This window comes from Drosophila melanogaster, chromosome 2R (genome assembly GCF_000001215.4).
Source record: "Drosophila melanogaster chromosome 2R".
NCBI lineage: Eukaryota > Metazoa > Arthropoda > Insecta > Diptera > Drosophilidae > Drosophila > Drosophila melanogaster.
In genome coordinates, this window is record NT_033778.4 from 16138254 (window position 1) to 16150039 (window position 11786).

An 11786-nucleotide genomic window follows, 5' to 3' on the forward strand; every position below is an offset into this window, starting at 1 on the left:
CCTCGATTGCGTTTAATTTTTCTGGGACCGAAAATTTTTTTAAACTGGCCTTGATATTTTCGTTTTGAGTTATTTGTTATTTTACTCCTTCTGAGATTGTTGCTTCAAAATTTCAAGCAAAACTGGCGAAAATGTTTATTATCTTAAAACGACTTAATTATCCCGGTTTATTACAAAACTTCCAGGTAGGAACAGCTCTTTGAAGTCAGTGCACTAGCCCCGAAACATGAAAATCGAATTTTTCTGAAAATACCTTTTATTTAGCCATAAACGCCTGCAAAATATAAAAATTCAATTAAAATTCATGCAATCAGAAGACATTTTTTCGAATTTCCGTGTCATAATTTTTTTCAGTAATTTTTTAGTATAAATATCGATAATTTCATCGACTGAGCTTTTGTGGGCCAATTTGATTTAGACAAGTGCAGCCACACTACTTTTGGCCGTCTTTGCCGACACTATTCCAAATTAATTTATTTGTTATTGTCGCTCCGTTTGGACTTGTTTCCCAAGCTATCCACGATGTCCATCTACGCCGACGTTCCAAAAGGACCCGCCATCGAGGTCTTCGCCCTGACGCAGGCCTTCAAGGACGACAGCAATCCCAACAAGGTCAATTTGTCGGTGGGCGGTAAGTTCTAAAGTTCTATTTTCTCACCCCACCCCCCTCCTCTAACAGAATGAAGTGCATACCTATGTATGTGCATATGTTTATAAAAAGTATATGTGTATTACTTAGCCGGCTGTATTTGTGTGCGGCTCAATTTGCTATCATTTGCTAGTTGGCTTGCCCTTGCAATTCGCCACCCCCCGCACCGCTGGAACGCCCGTTTCCGTTTGCCACCCAACAGGCCACTCTGCTGGAGGTCATTTGGATGTCAATGTCGCAATGTATGAATTGCACAGATTTTTCCATCCTTCTTGCTTTCCAATTAGTTGGCTTATAACCAATTGTGGATTTTGTGTGTGTGTAAACAATTTCAAATACTCTATATGGTTAAATATTACAACCTATTTCTTAATTACTTAGTTACATATTTTGCTTATTCCATTTTGTTTCAGCTTCTCAATAATATTTAAACTCAATGTTTGCTTAAATTAGCAGCTCAAAACGTAGTATTTTAAAGCTCCGATTGTAAATATCAATCTAATTTTTTTTAGTAGTGAATTTCTTTTGCGACTTTCTTTGTTCTATATTTTCCTCTGACGTCAGCTAACACCGTATTTATTTATTGCCTATGTATGTTTTTGTGTGGCGGATGATGATAAGCCACTTGTTTTTGGCAGGTACACCACGTCCATCCATTTCCTCCAATACAATACATTCAGCCAGCGAAAATTTGAAGGAACGACAACAACAATATTGCCGCCGGGTCGTTCAAGAGCAATTTTGCTTCACCTTTTCTATATTTATGAATGTTATTGCATAATTTAAATAACAATTCCCACCAGCAGAGTCGCCGATTATTGTATTTTTGTTTTGCTCGCAAAGCCAAGAGTCATTAACCCTTGCTCGTGTAAATGATTATGCCAATTTATTCGACGTATTTTGGTTTTAATAGCATTAGAATTAATAAATATGTATATTCAATGCCAAAATCAGCTGATTTACAAAAGGTATCTTTAAACTAAACTTATATCGAATCATGGTATTTTATTACCATATTAACTCAAGCAAATGGATGTTTTAATGAGCTTAATTATTCATTCTTCTCATTTCCGTCAATTTATTGTCGTTATGGCTTGTTTATCGCGCCTTCGCTTTTATTTACAATGCTGCAAAAGTATAAACATTACCAGACCAATTCATTCAATTGGTTTCGTATAACACGACGCCAGTGCTTTTCAGTTGCTCCAATAAATAAATAAATTGGCCTAGAAACAACGCATGAAAACAATATCAAATGGCCTATAGCAATGAGGATTGATTAGGCTTGTTAAGAGCATTCAGATAAGACTTGAATATTGTACGGATTTTAGCACTTTGACCCATGTATTTCCCTAAACACTTGAGCAATCAGTGGACTTCGAATAAATTGGTTTACTCATTTGATCTTTGGTTTCGTTCATTCACAGCTTACAGGACAGATGCTGGAGTTCCTTGGGTTTTGCCTGTGGTGCGCAAGACGGAAATCAGCATTGCCAGCGATGAGCAGGTTAACCACGAGTATTTGCCAGTGACTGGTGAGTAAATGCAATGCATTTCATCAAAGTAATTTAATTAACCCAATGATTCTGTTTTGCAGGACTCGAAACATTCACCAATGCGGCCACTGAATTGGTTCTGGGTGCCGATTCCCCAGCCATCAAGGAGAATCGCGTAAGTTGGGGCTCAACCTAAAAATATGTACTCTTTTATTAGACTGCAATTTTCTTGTAGGCCTTTGGAGTGCAGACCATTTCGGGCACGGGTGCCCTGCGCGTTGCCGCCGATTTCCTGCACACACAACTGAATCGCAATGTGGTTTACTACTCGAACCCCACCTGGGAGAATCACCACAAGATCTTTTGCGATGCCGGCTTTACGACCGTTAAATCGTACCGCTACTGGGACCAAAATAAACGCGAGTTGGACTTCAAGAACATGCTGGCCGATCTGAACGATGCTCCGCCCGGTGCTGTGATCATTCTGCACGCCTGTGCCCACAATCCCACCGGCATTGATCCCACCCAGGAGCAGTGGACTGAGCTGGCCGATCTGATGGAGAAGAAGAAGTTGTTCCCGCTGTTCGACTCGGCTTACCAGGGCTTTGCCAGTGGTGATCCCGATCGCGATGCCTGGGCCGCTAGGTACTTCGTGCAGCGTGGCTTCGAGCTCTTCATCTGCCAGTCGTTCGCCAAGAACTTTGGCCTCTACTGCGAACGTACCGGCAATCTGGCTGTGGTGCAAAAGAATGGTGCTACCAAGGCAGCGGTTCACTCTCAGCTGACGCTGCTCATTCGTGGACAGTACTCGAATCCGCCCGCGTATGGAGCTCGCATCGTTTCCAAAGTCCTAAACACACCGGAGTTGCGCAAGGAGTGGATGGCCTCCATCCAGGCAATGTCGAGCCGCATCCGCGAGATGCGTACAGCTTTGCGGGACAAGCTGGTTGCCTTGGGCACCCCCGGCACCTGGGATCACATTGTCAACCAGATCGGCATGTTCTCCTACACCGGTCTGAACGAGAGCCATGTTCGTGTGCTGATCGACCAGTACCACATTTACCTGCTGAAGACGGGACGCATCAGCATGAGTGGCCTGAATAAGGGCAACGTTGAATATGTGGCCAAGGCGATCCATGCCGCTGTCACCGGATCAGGAGAAAGTGCATCATGTCCTTGCGAAAACAAATTGTAATCGTACCATTGGATCGCACCATTGGATAGATACGTACAACGACTAGCTATGTACATATATTGGGCATGCGATTTAGAAATCCCAAAGCTGGATCACAGATGTCTGCACCATTGGCATTTAAATCAAACCAACAACAATTGCAATTACTAAACGTTTATACGCGGCTTTTAGATGGATATACACATATTATACACCGGAAACGAATGTTCCACATTAAAGTAAAAACTTTACAAAAATTACGCACTATTGAAAGCCGTCGAAGATTGGTTAAATAATTTAAGCTTACAACGTTTATTGACCTGTGTGTAGTAACTAAATAAATCGACAATATCATTACTGAAGTATTTAATCTTTGGTGGGTGTGTAATTCTTTTTGTGGATCGTATTGAAGTGGGAAAATAATTGACATTGAAAACATGTTTTTAAAGTTAGCCAGTTGTATTCTTATATATTTTCCATAACACTACAACATACTTTAAATAGCTTAGAAACATTTTTAAATTAAGTACCTAAATGATTAAAAAATAAACTTTTGAAAATAACATTCATCTGCATGCACTGCTTGACGTCAATCGATCTATCGATTAACAGTCAGCTGTTTACGTCTTGCAACTTTCACCTCTAGGCTTGAAATGTAAATTTAACGAAATTAGCAAAACATCATAAATATTAGTCGAATTTTAGATATTTTTCAATGGCAGGTGCGAATTGTCTCAAGAAATGTTTAAGTTTTGGTCATTAATGAAATGATTTTCTGCAGACGATCCAAACAAGCCCTCTACCTCGTCGAAAACTGAAGATGCTCCGCTGTTCCCGCCCGCAAAACCAGGAAAAAGAGTTGACTATGGGACAAACAACACATTGGAGCTACTGGAGCGGATTCCCAGCCAGGTGGTGGATCTCAAGCTGGACGATGTGCTGACAGCCGTCAAGGAAGTGGATAACCTCTGCGACTATCCGCGCTGCAAGACCAAAACCAGCCTGATGGGCCAAGACTGCCAGCATTGCAAGAAGAGATTCTGCTTCAAGCACGGACTGCCAGAGGTGCACGGGTGTGGCGAGGAGATCAAGCGGGACGAGCGCAAGAAGTTTCTGCACCCGAAGCCGGCGAAAACCATCAGGCAGGAGGAGGATGTGAAGAATGCAAAAAAGCGTCTGGATGCTAAGTTAAAGGAAATGCAGTTGGGGCGCACTCAAAAAGCCACCGGAGGAGGTTCCAAAAAGAAGAACGGAAAATAGGAGGGAGTATGATTATGTTAGTTTATTAAATCTTTACAAATACAATGTTCTCAAAAGGTGTTTCAGTACAGCCAAAATTGCTATTAAATATCGTGTTCAATTTATTCTGATATTCTTATTGATACCATCTTTTTTGCTCATCCTGCACATCCTTAAACGTCTGCTTGTGAGGACCAGCAATCTCCTCCTTAAACTGACGTAGCAGAGCATGCCTGGGTTATTTAAAATAAAAATAAAAACCGTTATCAAGCCATTCAATACATAGCCAGTGTGGCAACTCCCTGCAGCGCTGCCACCTGCCGACAACCAGCTGTTGCTCACAAGCTGATGAAACTTTGCCGCATTTGCAAGTGCAGAAGCGACTGGCTGTTTATACGTGCGCATATTATAGAACGGATAGATAATGTCGAAACGTGGGCAACCGGCGTGGCAAGCTCCCGAGGCGGTGGATCGGCCGAAACTGAAGCTGTTCAACAGCCTGACGCGACAGAAGGAGGACTTCGTGCCGCTGGACGGCAATAATGTAACGTGGTATAGCTGCGGACCCACCGTCTACGATGCCTCACACATGGGGCATGCTAGGTAGGTTTGGGCGCCACATCACCATCTGTGCATTTAATCTTATCTTCCCTTTTTACGTACTACACAGATCTTACATTTCCTTCGACATTCTGCGGCGCATTCTGTCCGACTACTTTGGCTACAACATTCACTATGTGATGAACATTACGGACATCGACGACAAGATCATAAGGCGTGCGCGGCAGAATCATCTCTTCGACGAGTACGCTGCTGAGGCGCAAAAGCTGCCACTGGATGAGCTGCTGGGTCAGCAAAAGGAGGTACTGCAGCGGTTTCAGGATACATGCGCCAAGAATACAGATCCCGACAAGAAGATTATGCTCGACAAGACACTGCAGCGGATGAACGATGCTGTGGAGGCGCTGACCAAGGCCGTTGGCAAGGGTGATGAGCGGGAGATATCCGAGAAGCGGCTGCTTTACCTAAACGAAGCCAAGGATCCAATTTCCGACTGGTTGGACTCGCTAAAGGGTGCTCAGATCAATGATAATGCAGTATTTGAGGCACTGCCGCGGTACTGGGAAGACCAGTTCCACAACGACATGAAATCGCTAAATGTAAGTTATCGCAGTACTAAGAAAGTTGAATCATTTGCTAATTTCATGTTTACAGATTCTCCCGCCAGATGTTTTAACTCGCGTTTCGGAGTACGTGCCACAAATCGTCACCTTTATTCAAAAGATTATCGACAATGGCTTGGCCTATGCAGCCAACAACTCCGTTTATTTCGATGTAAATGGCTTCGACAAGAGGGAAAAGCATCATTATGCTAAGCTGGTGCCAGAAGCATATGGCGACACCAAGTCCCTGCAAGAAGGTGAAGGCGATCTGTCCATCGCAGAGGATCGTCTCTCCGAGAAGCGTTCTGCCAATGACTTTGCCTTGTGGAAGGCGAGCAAAGCCGGCGAACCCTGGTGGGATAGCCCTTGGGGCAAGGGCCGTCCAGGCTGGCACATTGAATGCTCGGCCATGGCCTCGGATATCTTTGGGCCCACGTTTGATATACACACTGGCGGTGTGGACTTAAAGTTCCCTCATCACGACAACGAGCTTGCCCAATCGGAGGCCGCTTTTAATGAGTCGGAGTGGGTTAAGTACTTCCTGCACACGGGTCACCTCACCATAGCTGGCTGCAAGATGTCCAAGTCGCTGAAGAACTTTGTCACCATCCAGGAAGCTCTTAAAAAGCATTCCGCCACCCAGCTGCGACTGGCGTTCCTGCTACACTCGTGGAAGGATACTCTTGACTACTCAGAAAACACCATGGAAATGGCCACCCAATACGAAAAGTTCCTCAATGTAAGACGAAGTAATCTTGAGTTTAGTTATGTTTTTGATTTTACCTTTATTTATTGCAGGAGTTCTTCCTGAATGTCAAGGATCTGACGCGGCATGTGCTCTCCGAAGAGCCCCGCCGGCAGTTTGATGCCTGGACAGAAGTTGAGGCGGCTTTGCAGAAGAAATTCTCAAATGCTCAGGTCCAAGTACACGCCAGCTTGTGTGGTGAGTAATCAAAAGATTAAATCGCCCTTAAATATATAATATTGCTCTATCTATGCCCGCAGACAACATTGATACTCGCAGCGCCCTTGACGCCATTCGAGAGCTGGTATCCGTGTCCAATGTCTACATTCGCGACAATAAGACTAGACTCAACAGTCTGCTGCTCCGAAACGTAGCCACATATATCACCGATCTGTTGCACGTGTTTGGCGCAATATCTGGTCCTCGCGGTGGCATTGGCTTCCCCGTTAGTGGTGGCTCGGGAGCACAAGCTGCCGGCGCGGATTTAGAAACTACGGTTTTGCCTTACGTTCAATCGCTGGCTGAATTCCGCTACTTGGTGCGGGAGCAAGCCAAAACTCTGAAGGCCTTCGACATCCTGAAGCTCTGCGATGATCTACGCGACAATGTGCTGCCCAATTTGGGCGTGCGACTGGAGGACAAGGATATTGGAAAGTATGCCGTAAAGCTAGTCGACCGCGACTCACTTTTACGAGAACGGGAGGCAAAGCTGGCCGCCGAAGCGGAGAAGGCAGCAGAAAAGGAGCGCAAGAAGCAGGCGGCTGCGGAGGCTGCAGCTGCGAAAGAAGCCCAGCGACGTGTGAATCCCAAGGAAATGTTCCTGGCCGAAACCGAAAAGTACTCAGCGTTCGACGAAAATGTAAGACACGCAATATTAAAACCTATGTTCAAAATATGCTACTATTTTAAAACATTTTTTGTAGGGCCTTCCCACTCACGACAAGGAGGGCAAAGAAGTCAGTAAAGGACAGATCAAGAAGCTGCAGAAACTCCAACAGCAGCAGGAACAGCGTTACAATGAGTATTTGGCATCAATTGAGAAAGCCTGAGACCTAAGATCAGAGCCACCATGTTAATGATATTAGCATTTATCCGATTTAAAATCCTGAAAACGTACCATTTAGTTAATGCAAGAGATTTCAGTTCCCAGCTTGAAGCAATCCATCTAATAAAATAATTTTTCTATGATATGATTATTTTAATTCTTATTTACAGGCCAGTTTCAGTTTTTTAAATTATTGATTTAAAATCAAAATAAAGTCTAGATAAAAGCTGCCAATATTACGACCTACAACTACAATAATAATAACTTATAATAAGTCCAAAGAACGGACGTTAATTCAATTAATTGTTCTAAAGCATATTTAAACTATTTTGACAAATACGTGAGAATCCAAACGGAATAATTGGATTTTTGAGTACCAATGAGAAGTCAAAAGAATACAACCGGACCTGCCTACAATAGTCATCTCTATCACATCCCAATGACGAAATTGATTTTCTAAGCGAGATCCAGATAAGTTGGCCTCTTTATCCGTTAAGAAGGTATTGCTATGATATAAACGAACATTAGATTTCCATTAGAGTTGAGCGGTATTCTCAGAAGTCTTTGGTATATCTGCATAGGTTCCTCTGGAATGTTGGCCTCAAAGCTAAGGACCCTTATAAGCTACCAATATCATTGTAACGCTTCAACTTGTCCGGGAAATTGTCCCGGAATAACACAGGGTCCGCTCTGAACTCCACCGTGCGAAGTGGCATGCGGCCGTAGATTTTGGAGAAGCGATCAATGCAAGCCGAACGTTCACGCATGTGATTCAGATCAGCGGAGAGCATTTCCGTATTGGTGCACTCCGGGCACTTAAACTTCTTTCGAGGAGTAACCTTAATGGGCGGATTGTTGGTGATGTTGGCCACCAGAAAATTCATGGCAATGTCCTCGCAATTCATGTGCTCATCCACCCAATCCTTGATATCACCCGGCATGGCATGTGTGTACATGTGACTCCAGTACTTGTGATGGAAAGCAGCGCCGGTAAGAACCATTGATATTTGGTTCGTCCACTCCGATTCGTAGTGCCAGCGCATCGTAACATTTTCCCAAACATGAATTCGACTGGGAAAGCCAACAATGTGATCAGGAAACTCTCGCCAAACTTCATAGCTACAAAATAATGATAATAATTCGTAACGAATTATCTTAAAATACAACTTATATTTACCCAAAATCCAACTCATCAGTGGTCAGCATTATGATGTCATCGTCTATGGTTAAGATAGCTTCCGTTTCTATTTCTGGATATGGATAGAATCGATTGGATAGCTTGTTCTCCTTGGTTTGCCGAATTTTCAGCGGTTTCGATATAGATGGAAAGGTGGATACTAAAATAAAAATATATTAGGGATTATTACTTATGTTGTAGTTGTGGACTTTTAAAGAACTCACAGTGCGGTGGAGATTTTTTCTGATTATTCCAAATCACTAAAATGCTTTGCAATGATGGCACTACAGCGAGCTTCTGAATCAGCAGGAACAGACTCTCCACGCGATCGTAGGTGAGGATGACGGCGGTGAAGCCCTGTGACTTTGGTGCCAGCGACGGCAGGAAAAGGGGATTGAATGTGGAACGGGCGTTGGTATCAATGGTATTCCACTGACGACTGCTACGGGCTCGCAGCGGAAAGATCCTACTCTCCAGCACCTCAAGAGCAGTTAGTGTCACAGTCTTCAGATCTTTGAAGTACTTGGAGAACAACCACTGCACTTGCTTCTGCATTTCAACTATCTTAACACTCGATATTGCTTTTAGCTTCTGCATTACGGAATGCAGTTCGTTTTCGCGTATACGAACGGAGGCCAATGACCAATCAATCACATCTTCGAAGGGTAGCACATAGTTGTCCACGGCAATTACGGGAATACAGTGCTGAGACATAATCTCTACTAGATCGGGTTGACCCATGCGAAGACTACGACCTAGCAGGCAAAATTTACCGCGAGACAGCAGCCGAGGATACTCCAGCGATTTGTGGTGCTGCGACAAAGGGCAGCGCATTGTGAGATCCAAGTTCTCGCAGGCTCCCAAAAGAAGCAATTGCTCGCTGTGAGCCAGAGATAACTCCCTCAGAGTCCTCACAAAGCGCGGAAGAATGTTCAGCTGGGCTACTACCAATAGGAACTTCCTCTGGGCCGTCGCATGTGCATGTTGTCGCACCAATCGTGGACTCCAGACTGGAATGGCGACATCAAAGCCCGGGCGATAAGACCAAGAGTCAAAGCCACCGCCAAAAATGATGGCATTATCCGTATTCACATCCAGCACAGTGTTATAGGATGGAGCTCCGCCGGGCAGCATATTAAAGATGATGTGGTTGGCACCACGATCCCAGAAGTCCAGTGAAGCCAAGGCAGCGCCCGCCAAGTGCTTGTCGAAGACATTTTGGTTCAGGAGATCCAAACTGGGCAGAAAGAGGCACGCTTCGTTCGGATTGGACGTGTAGTAGCGACTCTTTAGTACCGCCTCCAATATTTGGAAGTACTCGCTGGACAGGGTGGTGGCCGTTTTGTCGCTCTGCTCGTCAACAAACTCCTGCAGCGGATAGATGTAGACCTTTAGGCGGTCGTGCTCGCATTTGTAGATGTTCAGGCAGTCCCAGAAGGTGCAGTTTACATTCCGTGCCCGCTGTTCGGCCTCCGGATTTACGGCAAGCTCCTGGATGTGCTCCAGGTCGAGGATTAATGTGTGCGAGTCCCTTTTCCCATGGAAGAATCCATCCCGTGGGCTGCTGGAGAGATCCCAAAGCAGAAAACCCGCGCAGAGCGCCACAATGACTAGTAGCCCATAGGTCAGGCAGTTAAGTATATGTTCCCTGGGATTGGTGTGCGATATGGCCCGTGACTGGGTCACAAAACTCAGCAGATTCTTTATTTTTGTCATTTTATTGATATTTTCACATATTGTCCTTTTCTCTTATTCCCAAGATAACATGACCGTATAACGGTCAACCAAAAATACTGATATGACAGTGTTGGCTATAGACCGTTAATAATATAAGCAAATTCAGCAATGAATCGATAAATCTAAAATATATATAGTTCATGTGTCAATAAATATATTTATATCAATTGAAGGAGTTAATTATATGCAATAACATTTCATTTGAGGTTTATGACTATTAAACTTATTGAAATCAATTTTTACCCACTGTGCAAGCCTTAGCTTTTCTCAACACTGCAAAAGGTTTTATTGGACCAAACCAATAAGTTCGTGTTCTGCTGGGGATTATTCTTTGGGCTTCAGAGTTAGGCCCATCTTGGTAGCCTTGATATCACAGCTGGGAAGCTGTTTTTTCAGAGAGGCGGCTACAGCCTCCATGTTCTTCACGAAAATCATATCGAATATGAGCAGTTGTCGCAGATTCTTGAGCTCCCCGATCACAGCAAGACCGGAATCCGTGATGTTGTAACATCCGGAGACCTGGAGTCGCTGCAGGGAGCTGCTGATGTGATGAAGTCCCTCCAAGCCATCGTTCTCCAAGTGCTTGCAATTGTGGAAGATGACTGTATCGATGCTCCGGCAGTCCTTTAAGTGCTCCAGTCCTATTTTCATGATTGACGAATTTGACGCGTCCACCACTTTGATGCAGAACTGCGTGTTCTCTCCCGGCAACGAGTTGTAATCCTTCCACAGCCTGGAGGGACTCTCCACAAAGCGCACTCCGCCTCCGTTTTTAATAATCCACTCGGCGCACAGGCGGTTGGCACCCACTTTCGACAGACGTTCCGCGTCCACCTGGTTGAAGGCGACAGCCACATAGCCCCAGATGCCTCGCTGATCCTTGGGATCTCTGGCGAGTAGTTGCGTTATCCTGGGCAGCTTATTTAACAACAACATTTTGGCGATGGGCGAAACAGCTGAGCCCGTCCGTTGTTTTGCAACACTTTAATGTGGGATGCCAGTTTGTCAATTTGGAAAGAATTAAAACGTTTTCGTATTTAAACTTCATTTTGCTTAACTTATTCCATAAACACAGCTTTATTTGACAATTATTGCACTGTAGTGTGTTAACAACTTTGTAATGAGATATCGCAGCATTTTGAAAGCTAACAAAAATGTATATTAACATACTGTAATTAAAGGACCGTTACATTACATGCCGGCAAAAGGAGCATATTTTACAGCACTGTTTTTAAAGTGCATGCGGTCGGGAATCAAATATTACTCATAAATTAAAGACTATAAATAATGCATTAAGAAAATAAATACAATTTTTTAAGTTCTATGCAGTTGCATTTTTAAAATAAGTGTCTTAATTTGTA

At 44.0% G+C, this 11786-nt stretch overlaps 5 protein-coding genes across 7 annotated transcripts; 3 read left to right on the forward strand and 2 right to left on the reverse strand.

Annotated features, from left to right (window-relative positions):
- Positions 1-98: 98 nt before the first annotated feature.
- Positions 99-3675, forward strand: Got1 (Glutamate oxaloacetate transaminase 1). 2 transcript variants are annotated; one of them, NM_166148.2, is made up of 5 exons: positions 99-185; positions 514-631; positions 2077-2184; positions 2247-2320; positions 2381-3675. In NM_166148.2, the coding sequence occupies exons 1-5, from the start codon at positions 132-134 to the stop codon at positions 3338-3340; spliced, it is 1314 nt and encodes a 437-aa protein (NP_725534.1). In that variant the 5' UTR covers positions 99-131; the 3' UTR covers positions 3341-3675. The 2 variants fall into 2 exon arrangements, with proteins under 2 accessions (NP_725534.1, NP_611086.1); NM_137242.3 differs by lacking the exon at positions 99-185 and having other exon boundaries at positions 426-631.
- A 273-nt stretch (positions 3676-3948) lies between these two features.
- CG30094 (uncharacterized protein) lies at positions 3949-4682 on the forward strand. The gene is made up of 2 exons (NM_166149.2): positions 3949-4041; positions 4101-4682. Exons 1-2 carry the CDS (start codon positions 4035-4037, stop codon positions 4577-4579), a joined length of 486 nt encoding a protein of 161 aa, NP_725535.1. The 5' UTR covers positions 3949-4034; the 3' UTR covers positions 4580-4682.
- A 211-nt stretch (positions 4683-4893) lies between these two features.
- CysRS (Cysteinyl-tRNA synthetase) lies at positions 4894-7653 on the forward strand. Its single transcript, NM_137243.3, has 6 exons — positions 4894-5161; positions 5229-5718; positions 5774-6460; positions 6520-6664; positions 6727-7325; positions 7390-7653. Exons 1-6 carry the CDS (start codon positions 4983-4985, stop codon positions 7513-7515), a joined length of 2226 nt encoding a protein of 741 aa, NP_611087.1. The 5' UTR covers positions 4894-4982; the 3' UTR covers positions 7516-7653.
- Positions 7651-10466, reverse strand: sotv (sister of tout-velu). The gene is made up of 3 exons (NM_166150.3): positions 8913-10466; positions 8689-8848; positions 7651-8630 (listed from the first exon to the last, which is right to left on the reverse strand). The coding sequence occupies exons 1-3, from the start codon at positions 10402-10404 to the stop codon at positions 8129-8131; spliced, it is 2154 nt and encodes a 717-aa protein (NP_725536.1). The 5' UTR covers positions 10405-10466; the 3' UTR covers positions 7651-8128.
- Positions 10467-10558: 92 nt separating this feature from the next.
- On the reverse strand, positions 10559-11542 carry CG10731 (uncharacterized protein). Of its 2 annotated transcripts, none has more exons than NM_001299548.1 (1): positions 10559-11542. In NM_001299548.1, the coding sequence occupies exon 1, from the start codon at positions 11359-11361 to the stop codon at positions 10750-10752; it is 612 nt and encodes a 203-aa protein (NP_001286477.1). In that variant the 5' UTR covers positions 11362-11542; the 3' UTR covers positions 10559-10749. The 2 variants fall into 2 exon arrangements, with proteins under 2 accessions (NP_001286477.1, NP_001027422.1); NM_001032251.2 differs by having other exon boundaries at positions 10559-11386.
- Positions 11543-11786: the final 244 nt, after the last annotated feature.

Excerpts from the sequence above, each read along its gene's own strand:
- CG10731 (NM_001299548.1), bottom strand. The coding sequence starts at position 11,361 with ATGTTGTTGTTAAATAAGCTGCCCAGGATAACGCAACTACTCGCCAGA.
- Got1 (NM_166148.2), top strand. The coding sequence starts at position 132 with ATGTTTATTATCTTAAAACGACTTAATTATCCCGGTTTATTACAAAAC. Across the intron at positions 186-513 it reads GTTTATTACAAAACTTCCAG|CTATCCACGATGTCCATCTA; the intron begins GTAGGAACAGCT and ends TTGTTTCCCAAG. Across the intron at positions 632-2,076 it reads GGTCAATTTGTCGGTGGGCG|CTTACAGGACAGATGCTGGA; the intron begins GTAAGTTCTAAA and ends GTTCATTCACAG.
- CysRS (NM_137243.3), top strand. The coding sequence starts at position 4,983 with ATGTCGAAACGTGGGCAACCGGCGTGGCAAGCTCCCGAGGCGGTGGAT. Across the intron at positions 5,162-5,228 it reads TCACACATGGGGCATGCTAG|ATCTTACATTTCCTTCGACA; the intron begins GTAGGTTTGGGC and ends CGTACTACACAG. Across the intron at positions 5,719-5,773 it reads ACGACATGAAATCGCTAAAT|ATTCTCCCGCCAGATGTTTT; the intron begins GTAAGTTATCGC and ends TCATGTTTACAG.
- sotv (NM_166150.3), bottom strand. The coding sequence starts at position 10,404 with ATGACAAAAATAAAGAATCTGCTGAGTTTTGTGACCCAGTCACGGGCC. Across the intron at positions 8,849-8,912 it reads GAAAAAATCTCCACCGCACT|TATCCACCTTTCCATCTATA; the intron begins GTGAGTTCTTTA and ends TTTTTATTTTAG. Across the intron at positions 8,631-8,688 it reads ACTGATGAGTTGGATTTTGG|CTATGAAGTTTGGCGAGAGT; the intron begins GTAAATATAAGT and ends ATTATTTTGTAG.